Here is a 16263-nt window from a genome sequence, read left to right on the forward strand (position 1 = left end):
CCTCTGACGGCCGACACCACATTTTTGACGTTGGTATATTAAAGTTCAGTTTACAGAGCATCTGTGTACAAAGTTTCATTGCGGGCACTTGTTTGGTTTAGACTCAGGAGTGACTTTTATACGAGAACGCCCGTCCAACGGTGCATTTAATTTAGACGATAGGACCTCTGACGGCCGACACCACATTTTTGACGTTGGTATATTAAAGTTCAGCTTACAGAGCATCTGTGTACAAAGTTTAATTGCGGGCACTTGTTTGTTTTAATCTCAGGAGTGGCTTTTATTAGAGGACGTCCATTTTACGATACATTCCTACGGTTTACTTAGGTATTATATTTGGGATTTTTATTCATTACACATTTAATGGGAAACCTTTGTGGAAAGTAATAAATAGAAAAAACTGTGTTGATTTTATAAAAGATCGTTTTTATAATTAGTATTATACAATTTATCTCAGTTTTTGAATTTTTGTTAACGCCTTCAGATTGATGACTGCAACATTGATGCACTAGACTGTCTGGACGATAAAGTGACGCTAACTTCACGGTGGTGTAAAAAGCCAAAGCCTGCATTTTGTGCAAATAGAAAATATTTTTTTTAGAAACAGCAGTAAAGTGTCAGATCATCAGGTTGTCAATTGTCATTTGTTATTGTTAGTCATAGTTGTTAAAGTTGTGATGTTTATGGAAAATTAAACATTTAAATAATATAAACTATTACGGTGTAGTAAGTACTATTAGACATTCCTCAGTGCTAGTGAATTGCAATATTTTTTTTATTTAAGTGTGTGTATACTAGCTTCTTTAATTTTAACCATATAGGCTAATACGATAACTGTCTGGAATTATGGAAAATCAAGTTGTGGACATTGATTGGAGATTTGGAGGTTGGTTTAACTTATTTTGTAGATTTAATTCTAATTAGAACTTCCGATAATCTGAAGTATATAAAAAGGTCTGTCAGGCCCTACTAGTAGTAGTATTAACTTGTTGTTAAGTTCAGTGCTTTCTTGAAAAATAGGCCCCACAAAATATACCTGAATATGGATATAGAAAAATTAGAAAATGAAGCTAAAGCTGCGGCAGCTAAGCATGTGATAAATATGCTTCAGAGGCCTGGACAACTAGAGAAGGTGGATCAGTTTAAAAGACGTGTTAGCAGGAAAAAGATTTCTGTAGAAGCAATGTTAAAAACTGCGATGCAAAGTCAGTTAGATGGAGTGTGTGTTGGGCTTAATCAGCTTTCAACTGCTCTTCAAGACATTCAAGAAATTCGTCAAAATTTAAAGGAAATTAATGATTCATTTGTAAATATTCCAGAATTGGGAAACAAACTAAATGAAGTTCGCAATAAAAATATCACTCATTCTCAATTTGTAACTGCTATGGAAAATTTAAAACATTTGTTTACCGTTCCAGAAAGTGTTGAAAAAACAAAACAGTGGATCAGTGAAGGAAAACTTTTACACGCTCATCAAAGTTTAATGGATTTAGAAAATTCCCGTGATGATTTGCTGTATGAACTTCATAAAATTTCTAACCAGAAGCAAGCAGATAAAATCTTGCTGAAAGCTTACTTTGAAGAAGTAGAAGAAGTATCTCTAGAACTTGCAAAACAGTTACGACTAGTTTTGAGCCGCACTCTTAATACTGTTCGTAAAGAGCCTACAGTAATTGTAACTGCTTTAAGAATTATTGAGAGAGAAGAAAAAGCAGATGAATTTGCTCAAGGACGATACAGCAGAAGTAACTTTATGCCTCCTGGACGACCAAAAGAATGGAGGAAGATGGCAATGGAAGTTTTGCAGAAATCTGTATCTCAGCGGATAGAGGGAACTCAAGTTGACGAACGTGAAAATAACAAAATGTGGCTTGTAATGCATTTGGAATTGACCCGGCAGTTGATTTTAGAAGATTTACGGGTTGTAAAAACTCTTTGTGGTCCCTGCTTTCCTCCACATTATAATATTGTGAATGAGTTTGTCAGCATGTACCACAATTGCTTATCCCGGCATCTAGAGGAAATCATCCAGAATGGTCTTGAAGGCAATGAATATGTATCAGTCCTTTCGTGGATTGTTAATACTTATACAGGACCTGAGTTGATGCAACACCCAGAGTTGAATATTGGAATCGCATCAGTTGGCCCCCTTTTGGGATCAAGTGTGATTAACAAACTGCAACACCAGTACCTTTCGAACATGGAAGCAAACTACATCGACTGGATGCAAAAAACTCTGGAAACAGAAAAACACGATTGGCTAAATGGAATAGCTCCTGAAGGCGATCAAGACGGCTTCTTCCGAACAGCAGCTCCTGTAATTATTTTTCAAATGATTGACCAAAATTTGCAAGTGACCAAAACAATAAGCCAAGCTCTGACACATAAAGCGATGGTTCTGAGTATGGATCAGGTCGCTAAGTATGGCATCATGTACAGAGAAGCTATCAGAGAGTTTAAAACGAGACACTTTGAAGACAGAAGCAAGGTGCCTTTTTTCACCCATTACATGATCACTATTGTAAACAATTGTTTGTTGTTTGTAGAACATGCCCAACTGATGAAACAACACTATTGGAGATCTGACTTCAGTAATGATGAATCGAACTTTCAGTTCAACTTTCTTCTTAAAACGTACCAAGACTTGCGAGATGAAGCGGCACAGTTTCTTTTGGAAGAAGCTTTCCTGGATTTAGATTCTCACTTTCAAGATCTTATCACGACAAAGTGGATTACGAGTACAATTCCTGTGGACACAATATGTGTAACTTTAGATGATTATTTCCAGGATTATGGCCATCTTCGAGTTAAGAATTTTGAAAGTGTAATATCGGAAGCTGAAAACTTGGTAGCCAGACGTTACATCTCAGCAATGTTGCAGAAAAAGGTAACTTTCAAAACCTATGAAGAAAGACGAGCAGCTGGCAACAAGATTTTGAAAGAAGTGAACCAAATCAAAACCTTGTTTTGTAAAATTGCCCCTAAACTGGAAAATAGAGTCGATTCTCCCCTTGAAACAATAAAAAGTTTAGCAGAAGTGCTGAAAAGTGAGGATTTGGAAATTTTATCCTTGGATTTACATAGTTTGGTGGACAAATATCCTGACATCACTGAAGATCAGCTCAGTAGGCTTTTGAGTCTTCGTGGTGATTTGTCAAGATCAGATATCCGTGAAAAGCTGTCATATATTTTTCAGGACTCGTCAGGACAGAAAAATACATCCTTTGTGAAAAGCATATTTGACCAGATTCTGTTGTAGGATACCAAAATGTAAGTAAAAAATTCCATATGTAATGTGTTTGTTGGTTTAAATGAGTTAAATTATATTAAGCCTAAAGTCTTAGTCCTTGTGCAAGTTTCATTATTAATAAAAATTCCTAATAATGTAAAGAGGCCCATCATTACCTCTATAATATGTTGATTAAATGATGAACTGTTTAAGCCTAACATATTTACAAAAGTATTGTGTGTAATATGGTTAGGTTACTCAGTGTCACATGGCTAAGTCAATTTGAACTCCTTTAACAAGAGCTTCTATATCTAAGTTAGATTTAGTAATTTTGTTTCTAAAGATTAATACAGAAGACAGTCTTATAATTTGTTAAGACTAAGAGGCTGTCATCCACATTTCATTTACTCCTATAAGAACAATGTTACAAAAATAACCCAAATTACAGCATAATTTATAATCTAGAAATTGTGATTTAAGTTAGACGTAATTTTAAACGCTGTATGAACACAAAGTATAATTGTTTTTAATAATGGTGCTATTAATATTATCGACAATTCTTTAAAAACACAAAATTTATGTTGTTTTTCAAGAAAGCATACTGCTCAATGTAGTTACACACAAGACACAATTTGTTTCCTACAATGTTGATGAAAAATAATAATTTGATTGTATCTATGTTATGGCATCTCCAAGCACAGTAATATGTAAAATTCATACAGTGGAGTGACAAGGCTTGCAGTAAATTTGAAGGGTTCTGTGGTTCTGTACTGGGCTTTTGCCGTCTGTGATGGGTGAAGTAAATAATAAGTAGTACTGGCTTCGTTACGCTGATTTTAAAGCAATACTTCGTTTTCAGTTTAAAAAAAATGAAAGTGTTACCAAATGATAGTATTTGATTCTCATTTCCTTTACTCCATAGTATTTACTCCAGATTCATGTGAATAAAACTTAACAACCACTACCTTTCTGTTACAATTGCTTTGTATTTTTGGAGCATGGTATACTTCATTTCAGTTCAGTCGGCATTAGGGCTGTGTTCTTGCAAGTTCATGAACGTAATTTAAATCGTGAGGTTTGGCATTTCACAGATAAAATTGTATATTATTTGAGGAACAATGCTCAGTTTTTTTAACTATAGAATTTCTTGCTGAAAGTGACAAAACAAGAAGAAGAATTGACCAAAACATTTGAAACTTCTGACGTGCTGTGACTTATATAGAATACGAAAATTCTGTATACTATATACTTATGTATACTTAAATTTGTATATATAAGTATTACACTACACATATTATGTATGTAATATTAAGTACATACATAATATTAGTACCTACCCCAAACGTATTGACTGATTTTTTCATATTAAGCTCTTGCCTCTTTTATGTTGTGGGATTATCCTTCTCTCTTACTGTTCGATGTAATTTATTCCTTCAACTCGAAATTGTACACAAATTGGATACGCCAATTACTGTATGACGATACTAAATAGTTCTTTTAACATTTAACTAATGCAGGTACAGAATTGATATTTTTGTATATAGGCTAACTTATCTCTATGTATTAAACATCAAATTTGATGATGGTGAATTTTCTCCATAGAGTTTTGACAAGTGCCTTAACTCTTCCCAGAAATGTTGAGAACGGTTTGACCTATAGACTTTAAATTTTACATGAAACTCCATTTCTACACAGACCAAGATCAAGTTCCATGAAAATATATGTCTTTTCAGATGATTTTGCTAAGCATTGGTAGTCTCTGGATATCTAGAGAATAAATTGAGAGCACAATTCATTCTGTATAAACTTGAAATGGTGTATATTTTGCTGCCACTCCTGGAGCTGCCAAATTCCTCTTCTGTATATTTGTTTGTTTTCTGCCTGTTTTCTCGAAAACGATTTCATATGTAGAGAGATTGTGAATTTAAACTTGTTCCAATGTATTTCCAGTTCAAATAAAAAGACGTCTTTCTCTTACATTTTCTTCATTTTTGTACTATTTTGAATATTTATTACTCTGTATTAAAAGATAAAAAATCAAATTTGTAGCTATATGACTAAATCATTGTTTTAAATTTCCTTGTATAGGTTACCAATAATTTGAGTTGTTTGTCCAATGGCAATTTTTTGGTTATTACAAAAATGTTTGAACCTATTTAAAATGGCTTACGTGAAGAAATTTGTCCTAGTTGAAAAAAACATTAAAGGCGATATATGCTGTGCTCCCTTCCACTTCAAATAGCTGGTGTGTGACTCTAGAATAGTCTAATAAGGTTATTTAGATTTTTTTTTATTATTTACTTACTTCATTGTTACATTTAGTTGTAACTAGCAGTTAGCCACAGTTTTTCTCACAGAATTTTCAAAATCAAAGTCAGTGACTTTCTTAGTAAAAACACTTATGATGTAATACAGTGGAAGCCTGTGATATATTTCAAACAGAAGTAGGCATTTCTCAGGCACATATTATTTAACTTTTCATGGATAAGAACATCAGAGGTCAAGTGAAATAAATTGCAACTGCCTCTTAAACTTGCATGTGTAGGAGCATTTCTTAATGGATGAATTATATTTCTGACACCATACTTGAATTTGCCTCGATCAAGAAAATATGTACATATTTAGGTTATGGAAGCCTACTTTGGTCAAAAAGTGTCTAATTCCAACACTTGTCTTTTGTTCAAAGATATTTCCAGTGTCATATTTAAGTTTACCTCATTGTCTCAATAACTGGTCTAATGATGGTGCTACAGTTGAGTTTGCCTTGTTGCTCTATTACAAAAATATATACACTAATGTAGGTCCCGGAAACCAACTTTGAACAAAAACATTATTCACTAGATCAAATATTTACTAAAATTTTAATCCAAACAAATGTTTTAGCCTCTTTGCCAAAATTCAACTAAAAATTTCACATACTGTTTTGCGTCAGTTAAATTTGGATGTTTCGTAAATATTTGCCTATTATTATTTTCCTGTATTCAAAAATATTTCGTAAAGCTTTTTCAATTTTTCTCCTTAACCTCAGCCTTCAACAATTATTTGACAAAAAAATTATCACAATTGGTCCTACCGTTCTTAAGATTAGCTATTTAGCGGGTTATTCTTAATATTTTCTAAGCCACAACAAAGCTTATCATGAGGGACTGGAAAAATTTTGTTTTGATTTGTTCGCATGATACCTTAAAAACGAGCTGACCAATAGCCTTGAAATTGTGTAAGAAGCTTAATTTGCATATAAGAACACTGAGTTCGAGTAAGGTGTGTCACCCCACGGGCTTTGGTTCAGCGTTAGCGAATTTTTTTATATTGGTCTTATGGCCAACCATGATGGCAATGAGAAAATAGCAGAATAAATAAATATATAAACAAACTCAATAGGAGATTTAACATGGGACATTAAGACATGTAGCCTAATTATCCTAACACATCAAACATAATTAATTGTTATGGTGAAATAGTGTGTAAACTTTTATTATCCAAGCATTGCAAAATGACACCCAATTTAATAAACAAAAATATGTTTGTATCATGTGCCCACATATCTCAAAAACATTTCAACTATAGGCTTACATTTTACATGACACTCTACCTCTGTATAGATAAGAATGAGTTGTATGATGTTGCATAACCAACCATGAATTTTGGCTGAGCATCGTTGAAGCCTATACTCATTAGGCTGACACAATCGCTATTTTGTTTTCCAGGGATGTATGTAACAATTTTGTGCCATATGATTGTCGTTCTGAGCTATAGACTTGAAATTTTACATTGAACCTCAATGAAGCCTAACATTCAACACTTGATGTGGTGTACTAATATCTTGTTATGTGCTAGCCTTTCAAAATTTCAGGCAGTTGTAAATTATTGATATGTAGAATGGTAAAAGAATTTCTCTTTGGACTCGGTATTAGTTGAGCCTGACTATTTCCTAGCACCCACAGTTACATGGACGATGCTTTCTGATGAATCCTGATAAGACTTTCTGAATGTAAGAATTAAGCTGAATGCAGTTTTTTTTTTTTAATGAGTTTTCTGTGACAAAAAACTTATATTCAATATAAGAGACTTAGAATATACATGTTTGGAATAATGTTTTTTTTTTTTTTTTAATTATGTCCTACATAATGTTTAAATGTTCTCTACATTAGTTACCTTGCTGCTTGGCCTTACAGTTTTTTTAAACAAATTTTAGCATCACACAGAAATAATAAATCTCTTTCACCTTGTTCCGTAGTCTCTTGCTAAGACATAATATAATTCTGTACATTTCATTTCAGTAACAGGAGCTAGCAGTGATAAAAGCCAGGAAGGAAAAATATTCTTCCAGTTGAAGATTACTTATAACACTGGAGAAGGACTGAAAGACCTCCCTGTAGAAATGGACCTTAACCAGTTCTACATGTTTCTACACGAGCTGGAAAAAGTTAAGAACGTGTTAGAATATGGTAACTGAAATGTTGATATGAACTGAAATCGATATATGATGTCCTTTTGCTTCACTGGTAGAAAATTTGTATGTTTTATATGTAATCATTTATTATTAGTTGATTCGACAAATATTACAGTTGATTCATTTTAAATATAACTCTGTATTTTTCAACCAGATAATCTGTGTTATGTTTTACAATAATATGTATTCTGTTACAAAATAAATATAAAAAATAATTTGTTGGTGATTATTTTCCTTGATCAATTATAGGGTCACCACCATTGATGGTCCTTAGGCATTAAAATTTAAATATTCCCTGGACAGTCAGAAGAAAGGTTGATGTTTCAAAAAAATATTGAAACTTTCTAAATGTACATGTAGGAGAGTTTATAAAACCTTACTTCAGTTTTATAAATCTATATTACAATGTGTAGATGTAATAGATCTCCGTCTACACAGTCTCCGTCCTAAACATATTTCCAAATTTTGGAGGTTGGATTATGATCTCGTTGGTGTGTAAATAATTGTAGAATGATTGCATATAGTGTAGTTTACATACTGTGAACTTGGGTTATAGCTATTTATACCAAGTACATAGGTAAATCTTTAGTCTAGATTTATAATTTATAGTCTGGGACCTCAGAAATGAACTATAATTATGCAAATTCAATCATCATACCAGATTTGTTTATTATAATTTAACTTGGTAGTTCTTCATGTTTATTGATGATGCTGATTAAAATGTTATATGGCCTTTATCTTAAAATCTAACAGAAATTTATTGTAAAAATTATAAAATATATTTTCGCTTTGTAATTCAACATTTTAGTGGCAACTTTTATTTGTACCAATTTAATACTGGATTGGCCAAGATCTTGCGACGTTAACAAAATAACTACATAAGAAAAAGGCTTTTTATATTACCAAACAAAGTATTTGTAAAACACTATCATTATTTTTATCTATTTTTTCTAGTCGCACTAAAAATATTACAATCAAAGAAAACAACCATGATTATGAACATTTCTCTGAAACTTGACTACCTACAGGAATTGTATAAGATATTTACATAAACAGAAAGCAAAAAAAAGAAAAAAATATGATAAATTTATTTTAGTTTTGAAAGAAATTGGGTACCTACACAAAACGTAGCTGATTGGTTGATTTTTTTTTTTTAGGAGAGGCCGATCCCCTTTTAAGCCTTATTCTGTCTGTCCTCATGGTGATTGGTAGCTCGAATGTGATGACCTACTAAACCTACACACCAGGGGCGCTGACTTTAAAAAAATATTGGGGAGGCTTACTCCGGAAAATTGACCAAATTTTATATGAAAAATAGTGAGTTTAAAAATTTTTTTAATCATTTTAGAGTTATATTATCAACATCAGAACTCTGAAAACTTGACTCTCGAAACTCTTGGAAACTCGACAATCCTAACACATTTTTTGGCTTTGAAAAAAGAAACAAAACATAAACATGCACAGTATTTTCATAAAAAGCTAATTTAATTTACAATAATACCTATGTGTATAGACTATTACAGGGCAGTTAATATATACTCTGAAACGCCTTAAATTATATCTAATTAAATCCTAAACTATCAGTTAAAAAATAAAACATAAAATATTGCTGTCACACAGTAATATCACTTTGATTAATAAGTGAAATAGTTAATTTAAGCTTACTTTGGATAAGGCAGGGGGTTCATTAAATAAACAATATCTTAAAGTTAATGCTTTAATACAGTTATTCAAGTTAATACGGTATGCCTAATACTTTCAGTCAAAATGTAAATAGCGATTTGAATTGGTTTTTACACCCTTAAAATATTTAAGTATTTGAAAATAACTAATACAGTACTAAACATATACTAATATTCCAAAACTGAAAATTTGACTTTGTGTATGATTTTAATTCTCTATTCTATAGATTTTTAATATTGCTCTAAATACCATTATTAGGGCTAGAGTCCATAGAAAGATGCAAATATCAACTGTTTTATTGGATTACTGAATATGAAGTCGTAGATGACTGGTCGGATATCCAATTCATCCAAAACATCTCGGTGGGAATGAATAACAACCAAGTTGTTCAATCGCTTCTGTCCCATTGTTGATCGGAGACATGACTTCAGACGTTTAAGGGTACTAAATGACCGTTCTGCTTTTGCTGTCATGATTGGAACAAATTGGAGAAACTTAATGCAATTCACTGCTTCACATTTCTCCAACTGCAGGCTCGTGTGTATTGTACTTTCTTACATCACACATGTTTTACGACCAATTGTTTTTTATTAGAGATATTGACGAACATATACAAGTCTGTTAACTTACTTATACAATAGACAATAGACAAATTCTTTATTTACAAATTCTTTGAGAATTGTAACTCGTCAAAATTTGTTACAGATCATATAAATACAATTGCGTGGTTTACAAACAATGAATTTACAGGTAAATGTCCAGTTTGGTTGTTAGTTTTGCTCTCTGTTCAGGTATTCTTCTAACGAGTAGAATGGATTTTGCAGCAGTCACAACTTCATCTCCTTCTTGAATTTTGCCGCACCCTGTCCCTTCAGGTCTTCTGGCAGGTGGTTCCACAGTTTTAAACCCATGTAAGAGGGCTTCTCCTCAAATAGAGAAAGTCGATGCCCAGGAAGATGAAAATCTGTCGCTCGTCTTGTGTTGTAATGATGTGTGTTACATCCTCTGGGAAAACCTCTCTCGTGCACACAGGTTACTGCCTCCAGCACGTACAAGGATACAACCGTCAGAATTGAGAGGTTGATAAAAGCTGGCCGACAACTCTCTCTTGGCTGTAAGTCAGCAAGTGTTCTCACTGCTTTTTTCTGTGTTACCAGCACACGTTGGAGATTTCCTGCAAATGAATTACCCCAGACCAGGAGACCATAGCGAAGGTTCGATTCAAATAAAGCAAAGTAGGCTGTTTTTGCAGAGGGTACATCACTTATTGATTTTATTCTTTTAACGACATACAGTCCAGTACCTAATTTCCTGCACAGGTTGTCAATGTGCGTTGTCCATTTGAGATCTTCATCTATTGTCACTCCCAAGTACTTTGCCTCTGATGCTGCTTGGACGTTAGGCAGGTGCACAGTTTGTTCCTTTTTTGGGCCCAATATGAGTTGCTGGGTTTTAGCTTCATTAACTACCAGGTTATTAATATGGCAGTACTGTACCGCCATGTTCATTGCAGTGAATGACTCTATCTCCAGGTTTTCTGGGGTTCTATCGGCTAAAAGTAGAACGGTATCATCTGCATACATCAGAGTTGTAGCAAATTCATCTAAGTACTTAGGTAAATCGTTCGTAAATAGAGTAAAGAGTACAGGACCCAGGACTGATCCTTGGGGGACGCCCCTTAGAACTGGAAGTGGACTGGATCTGATGTGTGCAATTTTATTGTTTTGAGTATGCCGGATTTCAACTACCTGTTCTCTATTGGTTAGGTAACTCCTGAACCACTCAGCTTCAGTGCCCCGTACTCCCATGGTATTTAGTTTGGTCAGCAGTTGTTCATGGTCAAGGGTGTCAAAGGCTTTGCTTAAATCAAGGTTGTTGTCAAGGTTTGAGCAAAGGAGCAGATGCTCCGCCTAATGAAGCTGTCTCAACGTTTCGTCTTCAGACACAGATAGACAGCAGGTTTCAGCCGTCACTGTGTTACAGCGTACTTAGTTCAAGATTGTGCAGCAGTGTTGAATTTCGCACTTTCTTCGAGTACCATCCCAGCCAGCGTAGGAAACTAAACTCTACTACTAAACTTTCCTGCCTAAAACAATCTGATAGATTAACAACTAGTCTATATCTTCATGGAAACACTGGTGATAAACAGACATACAGACAGAAGATGAATTTTGCTTTAGTGATATCTACATAAAATCCTCAAAATTTCAAGTTTATAGCTCAATTCATTCTCAAGATATGACCCTGAGTTACAGGATTCGGTAATTCTCTGTAAAATTCCATGGATGGATATGGACCACCATTGAACTCTATCCTGTCCATAGGCGTATTCAGGGGGTTGAAATCCCCCATTGATAAAAATATTCAAGGTATATTTGAACTTGTGTTAAACTGGAATTATACTCTTAGTTCAGTTTCTATATTTTACTATTATTTTATCTACAGCTGACAGATGTACAACACGAAATTTGCATCTAGTATTTTTCTAGCATTCAAAGACTATGTGCGATCCTTAGGGACTGAGAAATACAGCTAATAAAGCTAGCCCCTTTTGCACGCTTCCTGCGCAGAAGACGGTGAGTAATAACAATGATTGTCTACCAATCATCACTTTTAACGACTAATTTAGTCCTCCTCCGTTGACTAACAGTTATAGTCTCGGCTCTCTAACCGAGAGATTACGGGTTCAAATCTCGGGGAGGTCCAATCATGTACTTTGTACTTTAATAAAAACCAGTGCACTTTGAAGCCGGCATAGTCTATGCTGAGGCTTAAATTAGATAAAAAAAACCACTAATTTTTAGTCTTTACATTTCTTTGTTTATTTTATTTTTGACAATGGAAGGATTGTGAAGGAAAATTTATCCGGATATTTGCCATAATTCAGCGATACAATACAATCAGTAACACTACGTTTCAAGATCTGCAAACTGATCCAATCTTAATTTACCTGAAGAAGATACTGTGCGATTTTCTTGATGCTATCATGGTTACACATAAGAAAGACCAAATGTGATGTGACATGCGCCGTCATCGAAAATCCCCCCCCCCCCCCCCAAAATAGTCTAATGGTGCAGCATGACAAATGGTTCTAATAACCCTTTTTTGGATGATTAACAGATCTGAGACTGCTACAGAATGGCCCCATAATATCAAGCCGTAAGCAATATGTGATTGGAATAATCCAAAATACGCTGTCCTAAGGTACTCAGTAGATATTATAGATCTTAATTTCCAAAATAGAAAAGCAACTCTTGAAAGTTTTTTGCTTAATCCGTTAACACGGTCATTCCAACTCAATTTCGTGTCAATACGAATTCCCAGTAATTTGACAGATTGGTGATCATTTTGAGGAAGACTAAGTAATATGTTTTGCGTTTTACTTTCATTGCAGAGAAGTTTATTAATTGTGAACCATTTCTGAACATTACTATGAGCTGCAGCCACTGTAGCCTTTAAACTTTCCAGATTATTATGACAGGAGAACAGAGGAGAAAAGGGTCCAAGAAAACATCTATTAATGATGATTGAGTCCCTCTTAAACTTACATACTTTTTACGATTTATCAAATACGACTCATAATTTTCATAGACATTGAAAATATTCCATAAAAGTCTAATTTAGTTAAAATACTATCTAATGGAAAACAATCAAATGCTTTACTCAATTCTAATAGAGAAAGAGAAACTGACTGCTTATTTTCAAATGCCTTCAATGCCTCACGAATTATTTTGGTTACTGCAGCAACTGTTGGAACGGCATGTCCTGAATCCGAATTGAGATTCGGAAAGGAGGTTATTTGTTTCCAAATAATTACTAAGTTAATTATGCATTATGGATTCAATGGCCTTGGAAAAAGTAGGGACAACTGAGACTGAGCGATAATTCTGAGGAAGACTTTTATCCCCTTTTTTGTAAATTGGTGTGATCTTAGATAACTTTAACACATTTGAAAAGTAATCCCATTCTAATCGTGTTTACTATGAAAGAAAGTGGCTCCTTAATTATACCAATTGTTTTTTTTTTTCAATAAATGATTAGAAACCAATAAACATCAGAACTTTTAGAATTTGAGAATTTAAAAACTAATTTTTGTACGTCTTCTGAATTAATATTTGCCCAATTAAAAGAATTTGGATTGATCAGTCTACTTCCTAGTAAATCAAAACTGTTAGTGTTAGTGTCTGGAATTTGACTTGCCAATTCATCAACATAATGATTAAAGTGATAATTTAATTGTTCAAGGTCAAGTGTGATGTCTCTAGTAGAATTTGGAGAGTGTTCTTGAGATATAACCTCCCAAGCTGCTTTGCACTTATTTTGTGTTTGGTCTATGTACTTTTCACAGGCTATTTTTTTTGCCAGAGGTTAGACATGCCCTATACCTTCTTTTACAAAAGAGATATGCATTGTAAGCTAACTCAGTCTGCTCTGATCCATTCAACAGGTGTTTATAAATATTATATAAACTTAACATATAATCTCTTTCCTTAGCAAGTTCACAATTGTACCATTTTATTTTATTTTTTCTACAGTGTAGTTTACTATTACCTCGTTTTTACTAATTAATGGTGAGCAAAAATGCCATAGATTGATATAGTGCCTAAAAAAAACTTTCAAACATTGTTGGAACATTTATCTTGCCTAAATCAAAATCAGTGATCATATTCCACTTTTCTTTCTTCAATTCCTCAATAAAAAAATACAATATTGTCTACACTTAAAAAACAAAAAGTGTTTTAGAAATTTAGTTTTTTTATGTATTTAAGTCTTGGTTATCATTTTTTAAACTGATAACAAGTGGAATATGATCTGTAAAGTAGCCATCTACAGAATTTACAGTATACAAATCATTAGAGAAATTTACCAATATATTATCTATGCAAGAGTTAGCTCTTGTTGGTGCCAAATAAGGACAGTAAATATTGAGTGATCTTAATAAGTTTAGAAATCAAATTGAATTTTGTTTACTAGTTTGCAACATCTCTATATTAAAATCTCCAAAGACAATAACTTTAGTTTCTTTAGATATATATTTTATATTTGTATCCATATAATTTGTATAATGTGTATAAGTTAATTGCTCAATACCCTCACTATAATTTATAAGTAAGTCAATTGCTCAATGCCCTCACTATAATGTTGTATAAGTGTTGTTATCAAATATAGTAACAGCACTGCTTTAATCATCCCCAGTGTTAGATTATCAGAATAAGAAAAATATCAGGTTCACAATTCTTATAGTAAAAAAGTACTACTATTTAAGCTGTAAAGAACTGCAAAAAACTAAATATTTTCCAGGAAAACAGGAACAAACTGTAAATGTATGAAAAAAGACAATTTTGGCTTGTGAACGTTTTTATTCAACCGTCATTCATTACAAATATTTCTTTTCACATTTCAATTAAGCTTAAAACATAAGCCAATAAACTATTACATCGTTGTGTAGTAAAAATATGTTTTATCTGACTTTACTTTGTACATTATATTTACAAGTTCATTTCAGTACAATATCGGAGGGTCAGTTAATTGCAAACATCTTTATTCTTTAATTAAGGTTGAAAAAATACACACTACAACAATTTCAGAATGGAAAGGGTAGTGTGACGTTGGATGTGAAATACTTGACTGGAAACACAATGTACACTTGGACTATAAGGGTACACCTCTCTCTAGAAGAAAATTATTATGAAATTAGAACTTATAAAGTGAAAAAGCCATAAGACTGTGAGAAAATCTGCACTGCAAATGCAAAAAAGTATTAGAACGTGTTTCAAACCTATACATAATATATAACAATTTGGAGAAGATAATTTTGGATGTAAGATATACAACCAATATCTTTTTGTACAAGCTACAAGAAGGCATATCACTTGAAAGAATACAAAAAAACCTTCAACAGGCCAAGATAGGACTGACATTTATATTTAAATACGTAAATAAGTACTTGAAATGAAGGAACAATACTTATTAGTATTCATTAAATATTAATTTGTCCAAGCACAATTATGTAATACCCAAAGAATTCTATTAAAATGCACGTGGACCCATACAGAAATGCAATTTTCAAATTGTCCGGTGTTTGAATGCCACATATAGCTCATTTCCACAGGCTTTGTATTTATTCAATTTGCATGATCATTCTATTCCTTCTGATGCGAGCCAATCTACGCTACACCACATTGTTGCATAACATGCTTCGCTGAAATTTCATGCAAAATTTCCCTACGGCTCTTTTCATCTAGAGATGTCCTGCAGACAGATAATCTAACAGAAGACATTTTTACATCACCCGATAGACAAAAGAGAAATTGTGCCAACCTAATTCCATGGTTGGACACACACCATCATAGATCTCATTCTTGTCTATGTGGAAATGATATTTCATCCTAAATTTTAAAGTCTACAGATGAAATATTTCTGGAGCTATTTTGCCACATGATACATTTATGATTTTGTTCATTAAGTTTCAGACCACTGTTAAATATTAAAAGTTCTGTTGAGATTGGAATGGTACTGCAATGCAAGAGTACGCTAAAAACAAATCTTGCCTTTAACATTCACTGTATACTGTATTATATTTTCTTTTTACTCTATAAATAAAAGTGTCACAATAATTTATTCTACACTTTTTTGTTACAATCATGGAAATATTTCTGGAGCTATTTTGCCACATGATACATTTATGATTTTGTTCATTAAGTTTCAGACCACTGTTAAATATTAAAAGTTCTGTTGAGATTGGAATGGTACTGCAATGCAAGAGTACGCTAAAAACAAATCTTGCCTTTAACATTCACTGTATACTGTATTATATTTTCTTTTTACTCTATAAATAAAAGTGTCACAATAATTTATTCTACACTTTTTTGTTACAATCATGGTTACCCATGAGACC

At 33.1% G+C, this 16263-nt stretch overlaps 1 protein-coding gene across 2 annotated transcripts; it reads left to right on the forward strand.

Moving 5' to 3' along the window:
• The first annotated feature begins 602 nt into the window (after nucleotides 1-602).
• LOC124364775 (exocyst complex component 3-like) lies at nucleotides 603-7897 on the forward strand. 2 transcript variants are annotated; one of them, XM_046820516.1, is made up of 2 exons: nucleotides 603-886; nucleotides 7510-7897. In XM_046820516.1, exons 1-2 carry the CDS (start codon nucleotides 847-849, stop codon nucleotides 7683-7685), a joined length of 216 nt encoding a protein of 71 aa, XP_046676472.1. In that variant the 5' UTR covers nucleotides 603-846; the 3' UTR covers nucleotides 7686-7897. The 2 variants fall into 2 exon arrangements, with proteins under 2 accessions (XP_046676472.1, XP_046676471.1); XM_046820515.1 differs by lacking the exon at nucleotides 603-886 and adding an exon at nucleotides 893-3270.
• Nucleotides 7898-16263: the final 8366 nt, after the last annotated feature.

This window comes from Homalodisca vitripennis, chromosome 6 (assembly GCF_021130785.1).
Source record: "Homalodisca vitripennis isolate AUS2020 chromosome 6, UT_GWSS_2.1, whole genome shotgun sequence".
Taxonomy (NCBI): Eukaryota; Metazoa; Arthropoda; class Insecta; order Hemiptera; family Cicadellidae; genus Homalodisca; species Homalodisca vitripennis.